At 30.5% G+C, this 27989-nt stretch overlaps 1 protein-coding gene across 1 annotated transcript; it reads left to right on the top strand.

Annotated features, from left to right (window-relative positions):
- Nucleotides 1-44: 44 nt before the first annotated feature.
- LOC149557827 (putative 12-oxophytodienoate reductase 11) lies at nucleotides 45-27914 on the top strand. Its single transcript, XM_089830471.1, has 4 exons — nucleotides 45-691; nucleotides 875-1054; nucleotides 1137-1567; nucleotides 27831-27914. Exons 1-4 carry the CDS (start codon nucleotides 595-597, stop codon nucleotides 27912-27914), a joined length of 792 nt encoding a protein of 263 aa, XP_089686597.1. The 5' UTR covers nucleotides 45-594.
- The last annotated feature ends 75 nt before the right edge of the window (nucleotides 27915-27989 follow it).

Raw genomic sequence — 27989 nt, 5'->3', positions numbered from 1 at the left:
TACGAGGCGGGAAGTCCAGTCAGCGTTCACATCAATCTATGGAAATTGTTCGGAATAAGAGGCGGAAGAAATGTCAAAAGACTCCGAATAAGGCTAAAGGATAGGAACTGTAAAATGAAATGGCAGATTAAGTGAAGAATTTTGGAATCTTGGTGGTTGCGAGTTCTATTGAGAGGCGTTCTATACAATGGCAGCACAAATGCCCAGCACGAGAATATGCCAAGATTCCTGTCAATAAAAAAGAATTGGGAGCAGTTACAAACTTCCAAATTAAATATTAAAAAAGAATTTTCGAAATAATAGCTGGCCGAAATAATAGGAAGCCAAATGGAGGCCGAAATAATAGGCCCGAAAAAATAGGGCCCGAAAAAGTAGGACCCGAAAAAATAGGGCCCGAAAAAATAGGGGCGAAATAATTTCAATATGATTTTTTTTTTTGTTAAATATAATTTTGCATGCACATTCATGCTTTTTTTTTGCGGGGAGTGGGGGAATTTGAAACAAATTCGTGGAATGTGAAGAGACGTCTGTTGGGGGATATGAGGAGCCTCTCAGAAGTTATAAAACCAAGGCTCCTCATTTCATTTTCATTTTATGTTTTTGCAGGAAGGAAGAGGTGGAGGTTATTGGAGGATTAGATTGGAGTTTTTGAATAGGAGTAAATTGAAGTTTTGGAGTAACATTTTTGCAGGTGAGATTTCTATTTTTTATTTACATTTTCATTTAGATTTAGATGTAGATGTAAATTGAAATTCAAAATTAGTTATAATATTCTACTTTGATTTAGATTTCAATTTTAATTAATTTCAATTTGGTTGGCTCTCCTCCACAACAAACAGTGTATTGTGTATTTAATGGGTGCATTGGAATGCAGATTATCAGCCTAATGGCCAATCTCCAGTTTCCTCCACAAGCAAACCAATCTCTGGAAAGATCCCTCTTCCGAACCGAAAGGATGTGGCAGATTTCTTTCCTCCCCGGCCTCTGAAAACAGAGGAAATTTCCAATATAGTTGCTGATTTTCGAAATGCTGTCAGGAATGCAATAGATGCAGGTATGTTTTTTTATTCTGATCTATCTTGGTTTGAAGAAGAGAATGTTCCTTTTGTTGACATAATTAGTCCTTTTACGAACAGGGTTTGATGGTGTTGAGATCCATGGGGCGCATGGGTACCTTGTGGACCAGTTCATGAAGGATAGCGTGAATGATCGGACAGATGGCTATGGTGAAACATTGAAGAATCGTTGTAGATTTGCACTTGAAGTTGTGGAAGCAGTGGTGGACGAAATCGGAGCAGAGCATGTGGGAATTCGGCTTTCTCCATTTTCGGATCATGCAGAAGCGTATGACTCAAATCCAGAGGCACTGGGACTTCACATGGCAGAGGCTCTGAATAAATATAAGATATTGTACGCTCATTTCTTTGAGCCCAAGATTGATAATTCGCAGACGACAATAGCGAGTGAAAAGAGCCTGATTCCCATAAGAACAGCATTCAAGGGAACATTTTTGGCTACAAGGGGTTATGATCGGGATGATGGTAACGAAGCTATTTCCAGTGGCAAGGCAGATTTGATTGCTTATGGCCGACTATTCTTGCTAACTGATATTTCTATTGTATATTCTCATGCCCAGCACGGAAAGTTTTAATCTATATAGTTTATTTTGTGCGTTTAGTGCACAAAATAAAGAATGCATATGCAATCAATTTTTTTATCAATCTTTATGATAGCTTTTTTTTAAAAATAGAAAATAGAAAATAGAAAATAGAAATTATTCTTTTATGTACGTAGAAAAAAATTAGAAAGATTTTATGTATGTAAAAAATTAAAAGAATTCTATATACATCTAGATTTTTTGAAAAGAATTCTATTTACATCTAGATATTTTGATTGAAATAACCATAATGTAAAAACAAAATATAAAATAGAAATGTTAATATATGTATGTAGAAAAAATTAGAAAGATTGCATGCATCTAAAAAAATTCTATTTACATCTAGATTTTTTTAGAATGGAAAAAAATGGATAATAGAAATATCAGTTTCATGTTTGTAGAAATAAATTAGAAAAACATGTATCTAGAAATTAAAAAGATTCTATATGTGTCTAATTTTTAGATTTTACTTTATTCTAAATTAATTATTGATGGAAATATATTTTAAAAATATTTATGTAGTTTAAAGTTTAGATTTTAATTAATTTGTATGCAAATAGGAAAAAGAATAAATATTTTATATATATGTAGATTAATTTCTATTTTTAAAATTTACAAGTAAATGAGTACTTTATTCATTTAAAGTAAACAAGTTTTTAAGTAATATATTTTTATTTTAGAAATATATTGATCATAATGTTCATTTATTATTACTTATTTAATATACTTACTCTCAAATCTAAGACAATAGAAATGATATTTTATTAACTTTGAAATAGGGAAGTGTTAAGCAAGTTCGTTTACAAAAATACCAAAAATATATTTGGTCTTTGATCAAATTGGAGTTAATATTAGAAATATAAATATGATCATTAACAATTAAGCTAAATTCAATTCAAAACAATAATATTATTTAAATTTAAATAAAATAAGTCATGTTTACTTTGAAACATCAAACAACTAATTAACTAATACAATAATTAAAATAAATGAATCTATTATGACATAGAAAAATATTTTCGAAGTATAATTTCTTTGTTTTTGAATCAATATGAGTTTTTTTTTCTACTTGAAAAGATAAACCATCCTAATTGTCATCCTTAGTTAACCCTAACAACAACCCCTACCTTAGCCCTAGCCCCAACAATGATGTACAATATAACTATAATCCAACATTAAACTATAATTATAGCACTAAAACATATCCCTATTGATATTCTAAACTCTAATCATAACGAAAATCTTAGTCCAAACCATAATCTAAACCAAAAACCTACACACTAATATTGGTTATAGTCCTAACCCTAAAATCTAACCCTTAACCATAATGTAAAAAAAAACTCCAAAATATTGATCAAAATCCTAAACCTACCTATATGGATAACCATGATATTAAACTCTAAATCCAGTCCCAAGGTCCTAACCATGGTGTAAACCTATAACCGAACTCTTAAAAAATTTACTAATCCCTGATCCTAATCACATTCCCAACTTTAAACTTGAACCATAAACCATAGTTGTAACCATAATCATAAACTTAAACAAAACCCTAACCCTAAAGGTACAATCATAAAATTAATAATAGCTTAGACCCTAATCCTAGCACAAACCACAATCATGACCAAATATAAATCTTCACCTTACCCCTAATCATAATTTCAATGTTAACCCTAACATTAGTTTCAATCCTACCATGATATGAACCCTAATATAGACTTCACCTTGATCCTCACCCTAATCTTAAGTCTAATTAAACCCTGACTAAAACCTAATCTAAATGATATATCTAACTATAATCCTAACTTTAATTATCATACAATCCAATGCTAACCCTCATGTATATTTAATCCCTAATCTTAACTCTAAATATTCTATAAACTCTAGAATTGACCTTGATTCTAACCATAACCCTAAAATCTAAATTGTAACCATAGCACAAAAGGTGGGGACCCCCACTACATGGCACAATTCTGGGTCTTGGAGCCTCGCGAAAGCACTACAGAGTGAGGAAATGTCAGAAAGGTGACATGTAGTAGCATGACGCAATTTTAGGCTTTAGAGCATTGCAGAAACAATGCAGCGTAAGGAGGCGCTAGAATGGAGACTCATGGAAAGAAGAGGAAAGACATTCATGTTGCTAGCAAAAAACTATGAAAAGAGATAACATGATGTCTTAACCTTCCACAAAAAATGCAAGGTTGATCCCAAGGGGGAATTTGGTTTCCCCAAAAATGAATGATGGTCATCGATGAAGGTCTTCCTCTCGAAATAGATGGCATAGATGCATCGTGAATCCTCACCAATGAAGGATTAAATCACAACCGTCGATGTAGATTCTCCCCTCAAAAAGGATGACTGAGATGCAACAAGGAAACTCCTCCCAATGAAGGATAAAGTCACATTCGTCGATCAAGATTGGCTTTATTTCCAATGGATGATTAAGATGTAGTGAAGAGATTCCTCCCAACAAACGAAGAAGATAGCACAAAAGGTGTGAACCCCCTCCATGTGGCACAATTTTGGGTCTCAAAGACTCATGAAAGAATTGTGGAGTGAGGAAATGTTGGAAAGGCAATGCGTGGTAGCATGATGCAATTTTGGGCTTCAGAGAATTGAAGAAACAATGTAGCATGACGATGCATCGGAATGGAGATGCATGGTAGCATCTTGTGCAATTCTAGGCTTTAGAGTGTTTCAAAGACACTAGCGTATAAAGAAAAGTTAGAATGGGAATGCATGGCAACATCTTGCACTTTTGGGAAGATGGGAAGATAGCTCACGAAGAAATAAGAGTTATCAAATCTCGTAGCATGAATCAACCCAACCAAGAAAAAATGATCCAGCGTGGTCAATGAAGAAATCGAGCCAACACAAAATGTTAGCTGCCAAATTTAGCGATGTTAACCCTCTGCAAAGAACCTATCCCATTTAAGGTCTCTCAGATCAGACATCAGTGATGGGTTGAATAGGGGGAAAAAATAGCACACAATGCCCTCCTAAATGAAATTCTAAATGTAACACTAATAACCATGGTCCTACTTCTTTCCCTAACCTTATCCATGAGCGTGGGAATATACATATTATTATATAGGGCACCTTATATAATAATAAATATAATCTAAAATACCAACCCTTACTCCCCTCCTAAATATAACTGTGACCATAAGAAAACTTCTAAATATAACCCTTCCTCTAACTCTAGCCTTAACCATGAGCATAACCCTAGCCTTAACCATGAGCATAACTCTAACTCTAGATCTGACTCTACCATAATTGGACACTAACCCTAACCCTAACCTTAATTTTGATCCTAACTCAAACCCTAATCCTAACTCTAACCTTAACCTTGATTCAAACCTTAACCCTAACCCTAACCCTGGCCTTACTATAACCCTAACCCTAATCATAACCATAACCATAACTCTAACCCTAACCTTAACCATGGCCATAACTCTAACCCTAACCTTAACCATAAACATAACTCTAATCTGAACCTTAACCATAACTCTAATGATAACCATAACCATAATTCTATCCTTGACCTTAACCATAGCTCAAACCCTAACCCTAACTCCAACCCTAACCCTAATGCTAACCCTAACCCTAATTCTATCCCTGAGGTTAACATTAACTGTAATGTTAACTTTGTCCCTAACCATATATCTACGTATGACTATAACATTTTACATTACAATATCCCAAATTTATTTATTTTTTTATCTAAATTAAATTCCTTATATTAAATTAAAAGATATATTTGACTCAAACCCTATCCCTAACCCTATCCCCACTATAACCCTAACCATAACCATAATGATGACTCTAACCCTAACCTTAACCATGAGCATTACTCTAAACCTAACATTAACCATAAGCATAACTCTACCCCTAACTCTAACCCTAATTCTAACTCTACCATAATTGGATTCTAACCCTATCCCTAACCCTAACTATAAGCATAAGTCTGACCCTAGCCTTAACCATGAGCATAACTCTAACTTTGGATTTGACTCTACCATAATTGGACTCTAACCTTAACCCTAACCTTAATTTTGATCCTAACTCAAACCCTAACCCTTTAAACTCTAACCTTAACCTTGACTCAAACCTTAACCCTATCCCTAACGTTAGCCTTACTATAACGCTAACACTAACCCTAATCATAACCATAACTCTAACCCTAACCTTAACTATGACCATAACATTAACCCTAACCTTAAGCATAAACATAACTCTAATCTAAACCATAACCATAACTCTAGCAATAACCATAACCATAACTCTATCCCTAACCTTAACCATAGCTCAAACCCTAACCCTAACTCCAACCCTAACTCTAATGCTAACCCTAACCCTAATTCTATCCCTAAGGTTAACATTAACTATAATGGTAACTTTGTCCCTAACCATATATCTATGTATGACTATAACATTTTACATTACAATATCCCAAAAATAAAAAATATATTTTTAATCTATATTAAACTCCTTATATTAAATTTTTAAAAATATTTTGAAGCATAATTTTATACTAACTTCATACAACTCTAATTAAAAATTAATTAACAATTTTATAGTAACCTTATCAAAATAAAAAATAAAAAGTAAATATTTTTCCTATTGCGCCGCGACTGCCACTAGCTATATATACCTCTATATATATTACGCCGAGATTGATCGTTCTCGAGGCGCCTATTTTTATTTTCATTAATCCCAACTTCGATTAAAATAACTTTGGGATTAAATAAAAATAGGCACCTCGAGAACGATTAATCTCGGCGTAATATATATAGAGGTATATATAGCTAGTTCATATTTTACTGTAAATTGTGATCCTTTTATTTATTTAGGAGGTCTTGTGTTCATCTTCATATTTAAATACCAAATTATACCTCATAAAACATTAGAATAACATTTTTTCAAATAACAAATTTAAAATATAAACAAAATCTAATAATAAATATACACTAAAAAACAATACTAATACATTCTTTAGTTATTTATTCTAAAAATTTAATTCATTTTATAATATGTTAAAGACAAATAATCATAAATATTTTATAGTCATTCACTTCTTACATACTTACATTTAATTATATTTAATTAAATAATCAAGAAAAATTCACTCTAATATAAAAGTAATTTATTTTTTTTAAAGTAAAATATTAGATTCTAATGATTTCCAATTTTTGTCTTTTTAAATCACTATAGTATATATAATTAGTAAAAAGATATAATTGCAATAACAAAATGGGAAATATACTTGCAAACTAAGTTGAGGAAATCCTATAGAATATGGATACTAAGTAGAGGAGATTCTACAGAATATAGACAAATATGATCGCCACATATTGTTCAAAGAGTAATTATTGTATCTCATTTCTATAATTGAAACCTTTGTAAGGAATTCAATACAACAAAATCATATTTCCATGAGCCTCGTTAAACTTTGAAATACCTCCATGACTATATCCTCTTCTACCATTTAGAGGAATCCTTTTTCCATTGTCCCACTTTCAATACAATAGACAAAAGATGAGTACCAATGAGAAGGTTGTGTGAAGCCACCTACCCATACCCATCTCCCCTCCTCCACATCCATTGGTACGTTAGAACAATTATGACAATATTATGCTACATCAGAACAATAATACAAATATTTTTTCGTTGATTCAATATAAAGGTGTTTAAACCAATATATGGAACCTTTTCCATTGAATGAAATATTCAAAAAAATATTATAGAGTGTAGTTACAACCTATGCATGAACTACAAACTACCATTATTGTAGATTTTATTATTAATGAACACTTCTATGTGAACCTGGAATCAAACATAATTGTTTACATATAAATCTTACTACATGCATTTCTACTATGATAACTAAAGGATCCTTATATCATGGATCGTTATTCCTAACTGATACAAATTAGACATTTGTGACTAATGTCAAAGAAATAAAGTTTGATATTATTCTCCATATTTCATGCAATGATTAATTAACCTAAAAATTTCCATGTTCAAAATGTTTATACCTTAGATGCAACTTGTGGTAAAATTTTAGATAAGACAGTGCATGTGAAGAAATTACATAAACCAAGACACCCTCTTAATTTCTATCTCAAATGCTACTACATGCACTAACCCCTTACCAAACCAATTCTAAAATGGTTTTTACTTTACCATAAATTTTTGCATACGTGATCAAAAACTTCCCGAAGTAGTTTCTACTAACCACAAAAACTCATCAATATATTAAATCTATACATTCATCATTATCTTTTGTTTCAATTTTATCAAGTCTTCAAACTCATTGTAAACCATATCTTAGATCTTCAAACTTGGATCAAACCTAGGAAATCCCATGATTCCCTTATAATGCTCTAACCATGAGCTCTAGCAAACTTGATGTCCAGTCTATTGTAGGTTTAGGTGTGAAACCCTTGTATCTTATCAAATCCTCCCATTGAGCCACACTATTGATGCTTGGGGATCCAAAAAAATTACACAAACTACAACTTTAGAGATACTCATGCAATTCCTATGACTTAATTGTCCAACTGCTATAACAATTCTTCAAAATCTTAATTTTGATCTTCCTAAAAAGCCAGTTTCTATCGATGTCTTACTAGACAATGAACCTAATTTACTCAAGCCATTTGCTATTCTCCTTGAACCTTCAAACTTCATCAAGTCTCTATTATTACTCATACTTGAACTTTAACACTAAAATAATTTTTTGATTTTACGTGTAACCTTCTTCCATCTTGATCCATAGATCCAACCACAATCATTTTTTATGCATTCATTCTTTGTCTCAATGTTCCAACATTTCCTCTCAATGTGGTTTTTGCATCCACAAATACTACATGATTGTAGATCCCAACATTTTCCCTCTATATGTCTAGATCTATGGCAATATGTACATTGCATAGTCTTCATTCTTTCAACTGATTTACTTGAACCTATGCTCATCATTCCTTTCCCTGTAGAATATCAAAGGCCTTCTTGCATTTGCCTCCTTGTTTACTCAATTGGATTTATCATTCCTTTTACATCTTTCCCCAAGCCTTTACCTTTGTAGCCCATTCTTTTCATTATCTTCCAACCAACATTATTGTTAGAAAAACTAAAACCATTTTCATTTTCATTACATTTTATATGACCATCATCATACACTTTTTTACAAACAACTTCACCATTATCAAATTTATCAAGTGATGGATTCAAATCCTTTTTCCTACAGTAAATAACAAATATGGATTTCTTTGACTTCAAACCTTCATTCTTTGCATTTAAATTTAGCATTTCTTTCTTATGTAAATCATTTTCTTGTTCTAATTTCTTCATCTTATCCTCCAAATTTGTATTTTGTTTCTTAATATCAATCTTTTCATATTCTAATCTCTTCAATTTCTCTACTAAAAAATCATTATTTTTCTTGACATCCTCAAGAAATTTCAACTTTTCTTCCAATTCATTATTTTTTCTTTTTAATCTCATCAAAATCTTTTATTTTTCCCTCTAACTCTTTATGTTTTCTTCAAATTTCCACAAATCTATCAAAAGCATTATGTTCCCTTTTCAAAAAATCCATTAAACTTGCATTTTCTTTTAATGTAGTTTTTCCCATTTTTCTCATTGATATAAACAATTTAAACTCACCTTAGTCAATTGAACTAATCCTCTAACAACTACTACTATGTTTATATTTTTCCTTTATCTTCATGTTTTGGTACAATGATCTTCTTAGATGTTCTAATCCTTCACCATCATATTCCAATCTACACTTCACACTTATACTCCAAAATAAATAACTTCACTTTTTTTATGAACGAGTGACATTATTCTCTATCTAGTTGTGAGGATTACCCACAAACATAAATAACAGTTATATGCAAATATAACCAATATCAAAAAATAATATATTGCACAAAAGAGAACACAAGACAAAAGGATTTGACATGGTTCACCCAATCCTTGGGCTATGTCCACCAACAACAAGTCTGATATTATTATTATCTAGTGATTACAATTTACAATCCCTTACAACTCAATATCACCACAAGAAGCTACAATATCATTATACATTATGAAATCCCTAACCCTGAGCTATTTTATACAAGCTTTTGTTGCCTACAAAATTAGGGCTAGTATAATTTTTCTAATAGAAAAATAGTAGCAGACGCCTTTACAATAATAAGGTCATTTATGGCTTCACGGGCACTATCCTAAAAAACTCATGCAAGAGTGTTGTCCCTCAAGCCCACCCTATACCATGATAGGGAGCACACTTACAAGGGACACTACCATAGGACCCCATAAGAATCTTTTCCCCCAAACCCTTGTAGTATTAATCTAAGGGGAAAACTACATCAAATAAAGTGAGGGAATAACCTCCAAGTCTAATTAGGCTCCACATCACAAAAATATTTTACTTGGAGACTTATCGGACTCCACACCAATAACGTCTTACTTGGAAACTAATCATAGCACTACTAAACTTGTAGCTCCCACTAGAATTTAAAACCACTCTGGACTCTATTGTTCTTTTATTTGTCTAGTCTAGAAGACCAACCAGAGCTAAAGAGGAGTTCAAATTCTCACTTGTTACTACCTTGGTAAAGATATCTGTTGGATGATCATCTGTATGCACCTTCTCTAGCTTCAACTATCCATCATCCAAAACTAACCAAATGAAATGGTATTGCAACCTTATGTGCTTTTTCTTTGAATGTAAAGCAAAAATCTTCACAAAATGAATGACATTTTTCCTATCGGTGAACAAATAATTATCCCTCTCCAGGTCTCCCAATTCTTTCATGAAGAACTAAAGTCATATCACTTCCTTGGCTACCTATTTAGCAACAACATACTCTAGCTCTATAGTGGATAAAGCATTAAATTTCTACAACCAAGAAATCCAACTCAGTAATTTAGGATGGAGGTGAGAAACTATTTAAAGCTAGGTTAGTTGTAAAGGGATTTGCATAGAAAAGGGCATCAATTTTTATGAGATATTTCCTAATGTTGTTAAAATGAATTCTATTCGTATTGTTTTAAGTATTTTGGCTATTGACCATTTTCATTTAGAGTAGCTTGATGTTAAAATAACCTTTCTTCATGGTGATTTGGGTGAAGAGATATATATATGGTACAAGCACAAGGATTTAAGGTCATAGGTAAGGAGAACTTAGTGTGAAGATTGAAGAAAATTTTATATGGCTTGAAGTAAGAACCTCGACAATGGTATCTTAAATTTGACAGTTTTATGAATGAGCATGGTTATACTCGGTGTCATTGTGACCATTTTTCTTATTTTAAGAGGTTGGATGATGATAGCTACATTATTTTATGTTTATGTTTTCATGATATGTTTGTACCTAGGTCTAAAATAGATCACAGGAAGGGGTTAAAAGAATAGTTAGCTCATTCATTTTCTATGAGGAATTTGGGGATAGAAAAGAAAATCCTTGGCATGAAAATTTGCAAAAATAGGAAGAATGGAAAATTGACATCATCTCAGTATGATTATATTGAGAAGGTGTTGAAATGTTTCTCTATGGAGAATGCTAAAACTATTAGCACACCTTTACCTAGTCCTTTAAAATTGAGTAAGGAGATGTGTAAATAGACACTAGAAGAAGAGGCTAAGATATCCAAGGTACCTTATGCTTCAGTTGTAGATGTATGCTATGGTATGTATTGGGCCAGATATTGCACATGTAGTGGGAGTTGTTAGCAGGCATATGAGTCATCCAGTGATCAAGCATTGAATGTAGTCAAATGGATTCTCATATATTTGAGAGGAACATCCAATAAGTGTTTACATTTATGGAGGCTCTACTACTACATTACATGGTTATATTAACTCAGATTTGTCAAGGGGTATTAATACTAGATAGAGTACTACAAGTTATGTATTTACTATTGGTGAACATAGTCTAAGGATTGGTTGAACCACATTAAATCCTTGTGTCATGTCTTCTCTTATGTGTGATCTGTTATTTTTTAATATTGGCTATATTTGCATGTAACTGTAATTTCCATCTATGGTTAATCCTAACACTAGTTCTGATACCATTTTGATAATCTTAAAGATAGGGGAAACATGACACACAATAATATAAAGAGTTTTAACAATGACACTATTCTAGTACAATAGAACAATGATGCATTTCTTTATTTATTGACTCAATACGATTTTTTTAGACCAATATATAGTACATTTTCCATTGAACACAATAGTCCAAAAATGATCATAAACTGCAATTGTAACCTATGCATTAACTACAAACTACCATTATTGTAGATTTTATTATGCATGAACACTTCTATGTGAACTTGGACTCAAAGATAATTATTTGCATATAAATCTGACTACATGCATTCCTATTATGATAACTAAAGGATCCTTATATCAAGGATTACTATTTCCTAACTGATACAAATTAGCCATTTATGACCGATGTCAAAGAAATAAACATGGAGATTATTCTCCTTATTTCATGAAATGATTAATTAATCTAAAATTTTCTATGTTCACACTGTTTTATTCCTTGGATGTAACTACGATACATATGATGATATGTAACTTCTACAACTAACTACTAAAATCAAGTTGTTGAGAATGGTAACATTATCTATTCTTCCAATGATGGAAACCACACTATAACTCTAAAAATAGTGGTAACATTCCATGCAATAACATATTTATGTTTTAGTGAATGAAATATCCTCCTCATGTATGTTTTGAGGATTGAAAACCCACACCAAAAGAGGAAGCTCTATTTCATGTAAGTCACATTGCATTAATTAAAAATCCATGATAAAAAACCATTGTCACAAAAAAAAGTAAGTTACTTCTAGCACTTAGATGACAACAATAGATCTTTTTTTTGGGTAGAAACAGTCGAGAGTTGTACAGTGTTGGGAGAAGAAAGCCTAATCAAAGGTACAAAATTATGAAAAGAGATGCAAGGATGCAACATAGAAGTAAAGATCATACCTCCCAACATCACAAATCTCATATGTTTTGTATATATATAATATGCATGCTCTCAGTATCATGCAAGATAGGTTTGTGTAAATACATCTCTTTTTTCTAAAATAATTTTGGTGATCGATATATAGCTCTTCACTTTAGTACTAATCTCTCTACTCAACCAATTCTTGCATGGGTTAAGCTGGGTATTCATGGAGTGATTATCAATGTTATCTCTATTTTGGATAGAACTATTATAAATCCTTTGAAAAATCATTAATTCTAAGTGTATGCATCTTCTCTATTGGAAGCAATTTCATCCCACTCGAGAATTTATGCCAAGGGGGCTTACCCTAGTTTTCTTGGATATTTGTTGGTGGATAACACAATAGGGGCTAGGTACAATGTGCACAGAGTTAAATGCAAGATCTTTTTTCTTCTAACTATTCAAAATATAGTTACCCTATCTTGCAAGACTTTGATGTTGATAAATACTAAAACTTTAATGGACTTTTGAGAAATACATGTCTAATCCATCACTTATCTGCTATGTTTATAGAGATTATTTTAAGATTAAAAAAAATAATGGCATGAAGAAATTTGGTATTTGTTGCTCTATAAAAATTAATTAATATTGGCTAGAGATAATTGGTATGTATCTACTCATAAGGATTAAGAAGGATATATATATATAAACTAATGGGGAAGCAAGTGAAATCCTATGGAAAATTTCTTATTTTAAGGAAGAATGTACAATTAGAGGGATGTAGCTATCCTTGTGATTGAAAACAACAAATTTTTTGAGAAAAAATTCACTATGTTTTCATGAATCTAAAGAAAAAAAATCATGTTTGACTTTCTTTTGTCTTTGGTGCATTTTTTCTATAGATTAGCCAGTCCCTAATTAGAGTGGGAAAATGTCAAAACCAAGCATGGTGAAATATTTACAGCAAGAATCACGTATAAGTTTTCCTAAACTAATTATATGTATGTAGATTAGTTCTAAGTAAAGCAAAGAGGGAACACATCTCAAGTGTATAATGGATGGGCCATGCATCTCAAGTGCATGGAAGGGAAGGTAATTAATGGCTCATTTGTGAATTTGGTCTCCATGATGCCAAAATATGTCATTTTTGTATGTGAAGCTAACAAAACAATGTTTCTCTCAAATACAATGCTAAACCCAACATAGTTTCCTTGATTTTCACCTCTTCTCTTTCCTTGATTCTTATGAAGGCATTGATCTTGCCAAAAGAAATGTGCAAGCATAAATATTGTATAATCTGACCTTAACATTTAGGTATCTTCTTTTATTTAAAAAGGAAAAAATTGAAGGTAGATATTGTTGAAGGATAATGAAGCAATATGATTAGTCATCAAATATAAGATTAGTCATTGATTATGTTTGAGCCCTTGGCAATAGTTTCCTTCTAGACATGAATTATAAATGATTTATAATTATTAACTAATTGTAACTAACCAAATGTTGTAATAGAATGCACACTTGAGAAGGATGCCTTTCTTAAATAGTGTGCTTTTGGCAAGTAAAGTGTAAGATTATATTTACTAGAAAGTCAAACCTTTAATAGGAGTTATATAATCTTATAATCTATAATATTCTACACAAGAAATATAAAAACATTATCACTTTTGCAATCATCAATGTAAATGTTATAGATAATTTAATTTTTCCAAATAAATATGATAAAAAATTAAACTTTACTCACTATAATAGTCATTAATTATGTATCGATGATAATATTTTAGGCCAACTATTTGTACTATAAATCAACAAAAATCAACAAAAGAGTACTCTGCCATGTCTTCTATCTACTCTCTCTTCAAGCTCTATGAAAACTAATCTCTTCTAAAGAGGAATAGAAATAAAGAGAACAAAGGAAGAGAGTAGCACCAAAAATTGAGCCCTTAACTTGTTTTAATAAAACCTTGAGCTGTGTGTATGTAGTTAAGTGTAGGGACTCTTCTATATTTAAGTAGAGGAAACTTTCTTCTTCAAATTTATCTTAATAGGGATAAGTCTCAAACATATCCAACAATCTAGACAATTGATATATACCTTTTTTTACCCCTTTTCCAAATCAATGGGTCTAAGTATTGGTACAAATTGTCTATGTCATACACTCTATTCTTGAGGATAGATTAACATTACAAACAATATTTTTATGAAGCAATAGTTATATGGTTATTTTGACTATAATCCCATGTCTCCAATCATTACTATTTTTAAACTTTGACATTTTTCTTTATAGAAATATAGTTTGAAAAGAATGTGGTGTAAATTTGAAATATTTTAGAGAGATTTAAGATTTAATTGTGTCTACTTCTACTTTGTATTATTTTAAATATTTTAGAGAAATTTAATATTTATCTTAGAGTAGGTGATGGACATCCATCAAAGAATGACAAAATTATTCTTATTGTCAAATAAATTTTATAGTTTAATATAAATTTTATAGTTGGATATGCACTGGTAGATGCATCTACAAAATATAGAAGAATGGACAATTCAAATTATTATTTCATACAATGATTTAAAGAGATGTAATCTAATGGAAATCCATGATTGTAGGATATAAAATAGATGAATATATTAAATATAGGTTGAACCAAATGTGTAAATAAACATAACTATGCATTTTTTAGATGCATAGTTCTAGATTTGGTAGGATTTTATTGGTTGGAGAGAAAGACTTCCACCATTAACCACTATGTAAAGTTCCATTTTTTTACAAGTTTGAACAGCCTTTATTTAATATTCCATTTACTACATATCCCAAAGACATACCCTCCTTGTTATGGAATGGGTGTGTTGTATAGATGGGCTAGGGGGTTGTATTTGTGTTGCAACTTAGTGTTGTCATGTTGTCATTAAAAAATGATTGGTGGCACATATTGTGTTGGAGAGGAAAAATTATACCATTTGATAGGAAACAAACATATTATAACTTCTTAATGATTACTCTAAAATCATGTTGCAATATTGGATATAAATGACTCATCTAATGGTCAAAATTGGTGTTGGGTTATTCTTTCAAATAATGATTTAAAGGGATGTTATCTCATGGAAATCCATGATTATGAGATATGCACTAAATGGTATAGCTTGTTCAAATTTGTAAACAAATGGTATTGGTGATGGTAGCTACAAGGATCAAATATTTCACAACTTTTTTAGCATGCTTCTGGGAGCTTTGGAACAAGATATGAACATCAAGAAAAATATAGTGGTTCAAGGTGGAAGTCTTCGTCTCCAACCAATAGAATCCTATATTTCCTAACAAGTACTATCACCAATTCTATTTGTTTACAAGTTGGAAGATACGGGTGGACACTTAGAAGTTCTATTGTGTGTGTTTCCTAACAAATGGTGGAAGATTGGAATCATACTTTAGTTCATACATTGAACTAGAGAATGGCTAATAATAATCTAAATCATACCTTAGGGTAAACTTTTATTACTTCATAATGAAATTGAGTTGAACTTTTATAATTCAAGTAGTTCTTAATAAGTGAACTATTCTAAGTATAATTGCTAGCATTTAACTATTCCAATTATGAACAAATTGTTCATAATAAAATTATGATGTATGAATTGAATCATAATTGCCAGCCTTTAACTATTCCAATTTTGAACTAATATTTCATAAGAAAATGTTGTTATAATTTTTTATGGACCTAATTTAATTTGGTTGAACTTTATTATGAATCATTCTAATCATAGTTTAATTCATACATTGCAATATTTTTATGAACTATTATAACAATCAGCCTAATGTAATTAAGATTAAATTATCTTAGAATTGAACTACAGAACCTTGATGGTCTTTGACAATCTTACATTGCATAGGTGACTTCTTCACTTTTCTTCTTCTTCTATTAATTGAAATCCTTAATTTAGATTACATAAGGACATAAAGAGGCTTAAACATGAATTACATAAAATAGACATGGACTAGCCACATGGCACAAAAGGGGATATTAATACTCCCAAAACTTCTTCAAAGTAGGTAAACCTCATTGTAATTTCTCAAATTAGATAGAAGAAAAATGTTATTTTATTATGTTCTATTCTTCTTTTTATTTGAGTAAGTTTGATAGTGTTAATAATATTCTTTTCACAGATGGATGGTTAGGGAAAAGAAAAGGAATTTGTGCCATTCCTTGAGGAGAGCTCTAATGATAGGGATTATGATGAGCTATTATCACAAAGTTTGCTGACCCAATAAGTGGAAATGAAATCTTTAATAATTAAAAAAGCTTAATAATGATTTATTTTTTATACTTGTTTATGTCATTAACTAAAATATGGACATTTTTTTTCTATATATTTTTTTTGCATAATCATGAGCCTCGTTGCCTTGATTGAGGTATTTCAGGTGGTCTAGGTGATGTGCATGTTCTATCCCTCACCTATGTTTTCCATTGAATATTTAGGAATGAATGTTAAATATTAATGAGTAATTTAGAGTTACTGGGGCAACGGTGGGCTATTGTTGAGCTTCTACCTTCACGTGGTTGGCCCTTTCAAGTAGAGAGTAGTAAACTATTCTTGAAACAAAGCAAAGGTCGATACCTAATCACCTTCTCAAAATATGATTTTTCCAAAAAATCCTTCACATTCAAGAGCACTATCAATGATCAAACTCTACTATAGGATCCAATACTCTCCACATATCATTTAGCATCAAACCTCCCTTTTTAATCCTTAGATTTAACAACTTGATCAACTTATCATCTTTTAACATTTATACCCTCTCCTTATCCCAAAGGATTCCACTATTATTTGACACCATTTGATGTATAGAAATATGGGGCTTCCCAAGCTTTAATGACAAAATTCTCTAAAATGTTTTCTATCCTGTAAATTTCCCAATACAAACTCTAGGTTTAAGTAACACAACTCAAGTGCCTAATATTTCTAGTGACCTATTCTGCATTCAATGATTCTGGATCTCCTAAATTAACCCAAATAGTATACCCAACATGTCTCAAGTGTATTCCCAAGGAAAAATAAAATACCTCTGCCTAATAGTCCCAATGACACTAATTAGAAGTCAAGCAAGTATGATTAATTCCTTTTTCAAATTTCTTCCAAATTAATCTCAAAAGAAATTGTAGATGTGAATACCCATTTGGATTCTCTATGAAATGTTAAAACATCTCCTGTCATTGTTTTTAATGGAAGCCCTAAAGAGGCTATTGTACTAGTTTTAAAACCCAAAATAGGGTGCATTTACAAAGGAACCACTAGGGATTCTCCTCCCTAAACCTTTCCACTTTAGAATGAGTGTTAAAATGTCTCCAAATATAGTATTCTTTAATCATTTTAGTTCTATGAGTCTTTTAGGTACAAAAGCCCCAAATCAATTCTATGAAACCCTCAAAACTAATGCATGTTCAATCTAGGCTTTCTACTCACAATCTTCAACAAAAAAATTCATCCCATCATCTACTCAATGTATAATAAGTCTTTCAAACATAAAAATATGATCTCCAATGGCTAGATTATCTATTGCTCCTCCTTATCCATGAACTAGTACTCTCCCCAAGTCACAAAATGGTGATAACTAGAAAATTGTTCCTATTCTTAATGAAAAATAATGTTAGCCAACTTTCCCAACTAATGAAAATTGATTTGAGGGTATTAAAAATCTGTTTAAAAGCCTAAAAAAACTTTTCTTCAAAAATCCTAGTAGTTGTTAGAATTAATAAAAAGTGAATTTCTAACTTACAATTTCTTTCTTTAATGGATTCAAGTTTATTCCTAATATTCTTCAAATTAAATCTAAGCTATCCAAGAATATTACATAATTCTTAATTCCCATGTAACTATAATTTGAAAGCACTACAAAACACAATGGTGTCTTCTAATTATGTCATTTTTTTGTAATTTTATCAAATTAAAATTTAAAAGCTAGTTACATTTATTTACATCTTTTTTCAAGTTTGATATTTCTCTTTTGCCTAGCTCATAGTCCACCAATAATTTTTAAAACCCATGCCAACAAATTGTAGGAATGATTGTGCCAAAAGAGCATAAAAATCACTAGTGCATGATCATAATCTGTTTGTGCTCCTTTTAGTGCAATTATTCTTACATTTTATGAGTTTTAGCGAGAACAAAATTCTCAACTAACCAAGAAACTATTCCAAAATTGGTTGTAATTGGTTGAGATATGTTTAGATACATTATTTCAAATGCTATTTAATGTTATGTGTTTGTGTGCTACTATTAATGAATGAATAGGTGTTACATGTTATCTTTGGATATTATGATATTACTTGATGCATGCTCATAATTATTTTTACTTCATGTGATAATGAAGGAATGTTATATTTTATTAATGGATGACATATTGAATTTTAAATGTTAATAGGGAATTAAGAGTCATGTTGGTTTGGAGGGGTGGGGGGAGAGGTAGTTGAGCTTCCACCTTTGGATGGTTGGCCTTGCTATGTAGAGAATAGTTGTGTACTATTTATGTATTTTCTTCATTGCATCAATTTCAGCTATGATTCTTGCATGTACATCCTCCTTCTTCCTAATCTCTTATTTATGAATTCTATTGCATGATTTTTTTCAAGGGTGTGATTTTTAAGTTGGCCTCAAGTTTGTATGTTCAATTTTATTCATAGGAGAGCTTATTTTAACTTACACTAATTTTAAACATTATTGTCCCACTCTAGCCATATGGATTTTGGGAGGAATAATATAGGTTTCCACATCATTTGTTTATTGGTTCTATTTACATCAGTGTGGTACTTGCAAAAGAAGAAAAACATCATTTGATTATGTTCCATTATAATAATAAAATGTAATCTTGATTGATAGGTTGAAAGATTAATCCAAACTTTATTTTGTATATCTTCTTCTAATATTTTACATCTCATTATTATACATTTCAGACTTTCTTAGTTTATCATTTGTGTAAATTGATCTTTTGTATGGATGATTATCACAAAGTAGCACTTTTTTGGCTTCAACATTTGCACTATCCTATTCAATCGACTATTTACATCCATTTTTTGTGCACCTAGAATCAAAGGTATGCTACTTTATCACTTGTAAATAGATAATTCATAAACACTATAAATGAGAACTTTTCACAATAGTTTCTTTTGATTTTATGATTCTCTTATACTATGAAATAAGTAGTCTATTTACTCATATTTAGCCAATGATATTGTAATTTTTAAAATCAGTTTAAAGATACATCTATAATTTATATGAAATCTTATTGTTGTTATAAAATTATCTTACATATCTTGTTCTACTTGACATAGTGTTGGAATTGATATAGACATTCAGCATGATACAATAACTTAGAAAGGTATATGGATTGAATCTATTTCAAGAATTTCACCTTAACATTATGTTTATGTTAGATACCCATTGTGAGAGAAAAATTCCACAAGTAAAATTAGTAAGTATAGTTCAAAATCTACAATTGATGGTTTGTTATAGGGAAAGAAGACTTAAAATCCTACGATGAAAAGATACAATGAAGTAAAATATGAATGCTACCCCCTAGACCCAAGCTTAGTGATTTGTTGTCAATTGATTTGGATTGCACATTACAAAAATATCATAGCACTTACTTTGGGGGGGGGGGGGGTGTCGCGTTTGTGTATCAAGTTGTGGCACAATAATAGTAACTTTGATAAGTAGTATATTTTAAGATCAGTTAAAAGACTTGTTTCAAAAGTTCTTTGCAACTTTTGACAATTGACTGGTTATTACATCATATTTCTCTCAAGGAACCATTTACATATTGCATGTAATGTATAATATAATGTAAATGCTATTATGTCTCATGGAAGCATCTACCTACCCTTTTCATATAGATAATAGAAACACATTTTTGGTGTAATAGGAACATCATTAGCACGAACCTCTTTTTATATGATGAAAATGTTAATAAATCCATAATTTGTTCTTTCATATTTCTTATTATTCTATATTCTTTAAACTTATAGATTATGCTAGTGCTCTTTGTTGGAAGTTCAATGACCTATGCATAAACTAATTGTGTTAGGCAAAATAAATGAGAATTGGCAATATTCATGTTCATAGTTGTATAGTATTCTCCTGCCATAAACCATTTTTTAAAGGTTTAACTTAAAAACTTCATAAATTTTATAAAATAGCATGTAAGTAATTAGTTGAGGAATGTTGATTGTACAAGTGACAAATATCCAAGTCAAAGTCACAATTTTGGAATGCGAATCAACTTAAAGAAACTTAAACAAGAGGTTGATGCAATGTATTATATAAATGTCTTTAAGTTGACTCGCATTTCAATATTGTGAACTTGAGTTGGATATATTTCACTTGTATAATCAACACTCCTTATCCAATCATTTGCATGTTATTTTAGAACATGTTTTTTGTAAGTCAAACCACTACCAACATGAACATGAATTCCCAAGTCATTTATGTAGCATAATTATATCATGCATACGTGATGAGAATTATGAAAGTAATGTAATAATCTTTTATGTGTATTCAATTGACAATGTTATACACTTGATAGTATTGTCGTTGTAACTCTAACTACTTGTCATCACAATACGTCATTAGCCAGTAAATGTTTGAACAAGGATGCCATGTAGCCTTGATGATATCATTGTCAGTCTTCTATCATTCAAGTTAATCTAATGACTTTGACTTCCCCATAGTCTGCTGATGGAAGCTGGCATTAGGTTTTTGATAATAGTGAGTTGGCATTCAGAGACAATATATTTTATTTTACATCCAATGAATTTTTGTTGGTTGGAGTGACAAACTATCATTCAAACTGTATTAGAGCTTGATAATCTTGAAAATGTAGCAAGACTAGAAAGAGAGATTAGTAGGAAAAGATTGAATTTACATCAACCACTAATTAAACCAACCCTAGAAAACAATAAAATATAGGAATGAAAATGAGGAAACAATATTAGAATTGTTTTTAAAATGAATGATGTCTAATGCATTATTTTTTTTCTCTTCATTCATTTGAAGTGCGCACTCAATTCTAATTCTAACAACACTTAGAGTCCAAGTCATGAGAAATATGATCAAATAGTAGGATTTCTAATTATTGTGATGAGAAAATAACAGAGATTTGATGTTAGAATGAATGATTTTAAACTTGGATAAGTTTGATACAAAATTGAGAGAGAGAATATGAAGAAATGAGGATTTCTTATATAGAATTTGTGGTTAAAATCAATGGTCAAGAATATTAATAAAAAAAATCAAGATCAATAGATAAGAAGAGATGAGACTATATAAGATTTTGATAAGTTTTTCATTTAACTCTAAACACAGAGAGGAAAAAGGAAGGTAAGAATGAGGTTATATTCTCAATTTTCAGAAGATAAAACTTCCAAAAAAATAAAAAAGGAAATATTTTGATTTAATCCTATTTTTTTAAGATCATTATTTTTTTTAAAAAATTATTTTTAAGACAATGAAGATTTTAAATTTTCAAAATCAATAGTTCTTATAAATTTATTTTTTATGATTTTAGAAGATTTAATTGAATTAAAAATTTAATTAAATTACAAAGATTAAATTAGTTGAAATTAAGTAAAATTAATTGGATATTGAAATCAAGAGGAATTGAGATGAAATTAATCTAAATAAATATAATAAGAGGAATAAAATAGCAATTTTAAATAATCAATGATAATTATTTAAATTATAGAACTTTAGAAATTGAATTTATCTAACTAGTAAAGATTTAATAATTAAAGGTTAGTTAATTAAACAATATTAATTATTAATTAATATAATTAGATTGTTTAGATTTTTTGAAGATTGGATTTTAGAGGAATAAAGATAATTAATTAATAATTAAATAATCATTAATCAATAGAGAAATAATTAGAAATTTTTGCTAAGTCATAAGCATATCCAGTTTTCGTTGTCTACATTTGCCCCTCTTTGATATATAATATTATTATAGGTGTTTTATGAAAGAATTGTATTATTAGGTGTTGCCTCAACTTGCCTCAATGATAGTAGGTAGAGTACATGTGCCCTCGAGAGATTATTTGTGCCAGAAAGACATGAAATGTCTCTTGATAAAAGATGAGAAATGTTAGATGAAATGATGAAAGAGAAGAATAGTTAGTAAAAAGTGAAGACTTGGTAGATGATGATGAATATTTGTTTGAAAAAGATTGTTAAGAAGAATGATGTTTATTTTAAGGACGGACCCATCATGTATAAGAATAGTGCCAATGTCTAGTTTCAGGGATGATACACCTTATGCAAGACAAACAATCTCTTGTTTCAGGAAAGATACATCCTCTATAAGACATTAATATTGTTTGATTGATTGGTTGATAAAAATATTTGATCAATAAAAAATTGATGGATTGAGTGATTTTTCTAATAGAAGAAATGTTAGTGAGAAGAATGAATTAGCTACATGAAGAATTAGAAGAATTGAACTTGTGCTTTCAACTTGGATAATGTATTGGGTCATTATCAAATATTTATTATAGATTTTCATCATTGTAATTTATCAAAGAGAAAGAGATACAAGTGTACCCAAATATTGACCATTTAGATATCGCTACTATCTCTGAATAATAAGAAAAAAATAAATAGGGATTCTTTCAATATCATTTTAAGGTTTTGTTAGATCATTTGTGTGTGTGATTTCCAGATGCATACCAGTTATTATCCCATTCACCCTATATCATCCTTGCCCCATTATGTTATTGAAACACTCCATAGACAACAAACAAAGAAAACCAAGCTATGAACCTTCATATCCTTTCACACCACTCAACAGTATCCTCAAGTAGAATAGGAACATAATTATGAAAGACAAATAAATAATGGGATTACATGTCTGACATTGTCAACAACATTATTGATAATAGATTGTCTTGATTTGATTGATTGATTGATGTGTCTAAGAGGAAAACAATGAAAAGGGATAAAAAAATTCGAGAGAAAAATAATGTGAACTTGAGAAAATCAATATTGGCACTACAAAATATCCCTCAACTTAGATCCATTTTTTATTAATAAAGAATCTATCCACTCATAGGCAAGAAACACCTCCTCATATTAGTTTAATTAAAGGGTGCTAATGCAAGCTCTAGGTAAATGGGGGGATTTGAGTATTAAATAACATGTAATTATGTGATATGATTGATATGTAAATGATGAAAGAAATATAGATGTGATATATTAAAGAAAGTGAAAGAAAAAAATAGGAGGAATGAACTCACCTTGAAAATAGGAAGAGGTAAATAGGAGTGATATAATTCTGACTGTTGCAGAGATGTTAAAATCAAGTAAAACTTTTGATCTAGAACTCTTATACCTATGACTTATGTTTTTAAAGATCTAAAACCCAAAGAACGATGCCAACCTAGTTGACCTAGTCTTGAACAATGTCAGAAAAGTCAACCTAGTCCTTTTAACTCCAAAATTGAAGAAACTCTATTGGTTCTAGTATTCCTAAATTTAGATCCAAACCTACACAACCTGCTCCTACACATAGAAAAAAATGGGAAAAGGTTATCGAAAGGGGTGATAAAAATTTGATATATTTTAGATTTGTGATAATTTTGTGTTAGTTATTTCTTGGGTCTCCATATTTTGTGATACCTAGTTTTCGACATTGTTCTTAATTAATCCTTCAACTCCTTATTCATCATCATGTGAGATTTCAAGTGTGTACTAGGTGTTTATGAGTGAGTCAATATTATTCACATTAGAAGAAGGGAGAGCCATGTTAGGTTTTTTGACAAATTTTATGTTCAACATATTAGAAATTATATGATAGTTATGTGGATTGTTATTTATGTAATTTATCTTTTTAGAAATTCTTAAGTTCTTTCGAGTGATTTAGGATGTTCCAACATTTCTATCTCAATTCTAATGTCCACTTGGATGGAGGTGGCTCATTTAGAATGGTAATATAATACCAAATTTTAGAGTATTATTCAATAATTAGATTGTAAATTTTCCATGGCAAGGTATCCACCACTGCCACAAGCTTCAAAGCTTAAGCAGGTAGAAAATACAAATCATGTGCATTTTAAATGTTTCCTTTCCTCTAAAGTCATCTCATTCCATTTCCTAGAAACCATTTTTTCACATATTAGGGGAAGTGACCTAGTTACCATTAATGATTTCAATAACCATGACCATTTGTCATGTTTACCCCCCACTCATTACTATTAAAATGGCCCCAAAAATGAAAACATTGTACTTATAGTTGATCACACATGTAGTAATAGTCAATCATTTTTTGTCCTTTTTGGTTTGTGATTGGCTCATTTGTGCACAACTATTAGGATGTTTCATAAAAGACTAATGAGACATTCCAACATTTTTAAGTGAACAGTAATTGTTGCAAGAACATAATAGATATCAGGTGATACTTTTAAAAGGCTTACTATTTAATTAGTTGTTTGGCCAATAACAACAACCAGGATGACTACCAAATCTTCTCCCCTATGCCAAAAATATCTCCTTCTATAAGCTCTTTTAGCCATTAGGGATGTGACAAGTGGATTCCACTCCCCACTTGACAAGGAAAAGCTGGTGGAAGGAGTGAGTTTTTAGCATTTAATCTTCGCCATTAGCATCGCTCACTTATGTGTTAGAGCTAGAAACAAATATGAATTAACAATGCCTAACTGCAACCACTAGGATTCCAACTTTATTTCCATATTTGTCCCATTTAGTTTTAATTTTTGTACTCTTTTGTATTATTTAAAGATTTATGGTCATTCTTCTGCCTTATTTCAAGCAATTTTGGTTGTGTACCTCTTTTGGGCACGATTGATATCAGATGTGGACTCCACTCTCCACTTTGTAAGGGAAAGCAATGAGTCATCAAACAACACCAAAGAATCAATTTGGGAAAAAGAGATGGGACAACTTCATCAAAATATCATGGTTTGCTTTTTTGATCCTTCTTGACTGATACTTTATTGTAAGATTCTTACTATGTCATGATTTTCTTGATGGATTCAATGATGATCACATGTCTTGGAATTATAGGTAATTCTTAATAATATGTGATAACTATTGTTTGTAGCTTTCCCTTTTTTATCTTCTCAATAAATGCTTGATTATGGAGCTTGCAAGTGCTATCTTTCAGTGAGGTCTTTTTTACCCTTTGTAGTTAGATGATGGAATCATTATTAAATGCTTGCAATTGCTATCTTTCAATGAGGTCTTTTTTACCCTTTGTTTGTAGCTTTCCCTTTTTTATCTTCTTAATAAATGCTTGATTATGGAGCTTGAAAGTGCTATCTTTCAGTGAGGTCTTTTTTACCCTTTGTAGTTAGATGGTGGAATCATTATTAAAGTTTGTTTTCTTTTTTAAGTTGAATTACTCATCATAGCTAGTAGGGACAATGGTTTTTTTTTCTCTTGTGGCTACCCATTTTCTAGAATTTTTGAAGGGATTATTTGAGGCTATTTATGGTTAATAATATTTAGGCTTTTCTTTCAATGGTTAGTTGGATGTATTTTAGAATTGTTGGGTTCTCTTCTTTCTTTACTGTAGATGTGGGCTCTTTTTACATTGAGGTGGAAAGGAGATGTGGAGTGGGAAAGCTTATTCTAAGTTGGAAATCTTTTGATAGTCCCTTGATTGTGTTGTAAGGGTTAGCCCCCATTATAGGTTGGTTTAATATTTAAAAAATATTCTTGACATTGCTTGCATACTTTATATATGTAACTATCAAAACCTTCAATTTTAATGATTCGTTAAAGATTTTAAAAAATAAAAATGATTTTTTAAAGATTATTTCCTAATTAATAATTGTAAATAAAGTATCATTTAATAATTAATAAAAATTCTTCATTTGTACCTCACACACACACACACACATATATATGAATAACTAATTTTTATTTTTATTTTCCTTCTTCAATTTGTAAAATAAAACAATCATATTTTAAACATTTATTCATTTTTTTAACTTTCCCATGACTAAGTTAACCCTATACCATATTGGAAAAATGCAAAATAATAATAATGACAATTATGTAGCATCAAATTGGAAAACAATACTAATAAGTTATTCAGATGAGTTTATTAAGGGAATCTTGATATTTTTCAAAGGTATCAGTTAAAAGTCATGTTGGAAAAGAGATTATTTGCACAAGAAAATAAAAAAACTTCATCATGCTTGATGTGTTTGATATCAAGGATGTTTGAGATGTTGTATGAAGGATTACCATTAGGGGCAATTTTATCAAGCTTTTGAAGAAGAGACTTGTGGGTTTGACTCCTATTAGTACTTAGCTGTCTTATATGCACTTAGCTCTTTTGATTCCACAAGTATCTAGCTAATAGATTCTTCTAATTGAGTAGTTATTGTTGGAATTATGAACTCCAAGCTAGAATGAAGATTGCTACAATTTTCACAAATATAGAAAGAACGAAAAAAACTAGAAAAATAATATGATATTGAGATGACTAAACGATGTATAAAAACCTTCTTATATTAGTATAGCAAGAGTGTATGGAAGGTATAGAAGGTGCAATATCTCAAATGAGATGCAAACTCGACTATCAACCACAAGCATTAATGAAATCTAACAAATATTATATGACAACAAATATGTTTATGTGAAACTTAAGAAAGAAGATTATATAATAATAATTTGTTTTAACACTCTTTCAAATACAAAATTTAAGATAAAATACAATATACAATATCATAATGATAATGGGTCCCAGCAATCAGACCATATTAGATACCCAAATATAAAGAAGATTATATAGCAATAATTTATTTTAACACTCTTTCAAATACAACATATGAAATAAAATACAATATACAATATCATAATGATAATGGTCCCAGCATGGTTTCAAATACAACATATGGAATAAAATACAATATACAATATCATAATGATAATAGTCCTAGCATGGTCCCAGCAACTAGACCATATTAGGTACTCAAATACAACTAATCATACAACTAATCTCTTACAAAAGAGAAAAAGAAGAAAATCCCATCAAAGAAAACTCGTTTCCAAATGAGATCATAATACAAATAACATACAAAAATGGTTACTTTTCACACAAAACATGAACAGCTCCACTTCCGCTACAATTTGGCTTGAGGTACTTCTTTCTGATTTCCTCTCCACGAGGGTTTTTGATGACAGTTTAGCAATATATTCAGCTTGAGCAGCTGCACAAACTAGAGGCTGAACTTCTTGATGATCTTCCATTATCCAATTTTCCAGCGAGAGCGGCGATGATGTAGTCGTACTTCCTATCAATCGTGTTGATTTTATCGCTATAATCAAGAATAGATGGGTTAACAGGCAGAACTGTATCA

Source organism: Cupressus sempervirens, chromosome 5 (assembly GCF_028749045.1).
Source record: "Cupressus sempervirens isolate cs-2001-9-10 chromosome 5, ASM2874904v1, whole genome shotgun sequence".
Taxonomy (NCBI): domain Eukaryota; kingdom Viridiplantae; phylum Streptophyta; class Pinopsida; order Cupressales; family Cupressaceae; genus Cupressus; species Cupressus sempervirens.
Note: the sequence above shows the minus strand (reverse complement) of the source record. Positions and strands in the feature narration are given on the sequence as shown.

What these genes read in the sequence shown, in the direction of transcription:
- LOC149557827 (XM_089830471.1), top strand. Translation starts at nt 595, where the DNA reads ATGTTTTTGCAGGAAGGAAGAGGTGGAGGTTATTGGAGGATTAGATTG. An exon ending in TTGGAGTAACATTTTTGCAG is followed by an intron (nt 692 to 874) that starts GTGAGATTTCTA and finishes ATTGGAATGCAG; the next exon opens with ATTATCAGCCTAATGGCCAA. An exon ending in CAGGAATGCAATAGATGCAG is followed by an intron (nt 1,055 to 1,136) that starts GTATGTTTTTTT and finishes TTTTACGAACAG; the next exon opens with GGTTTGATGGTGTTGAGATC.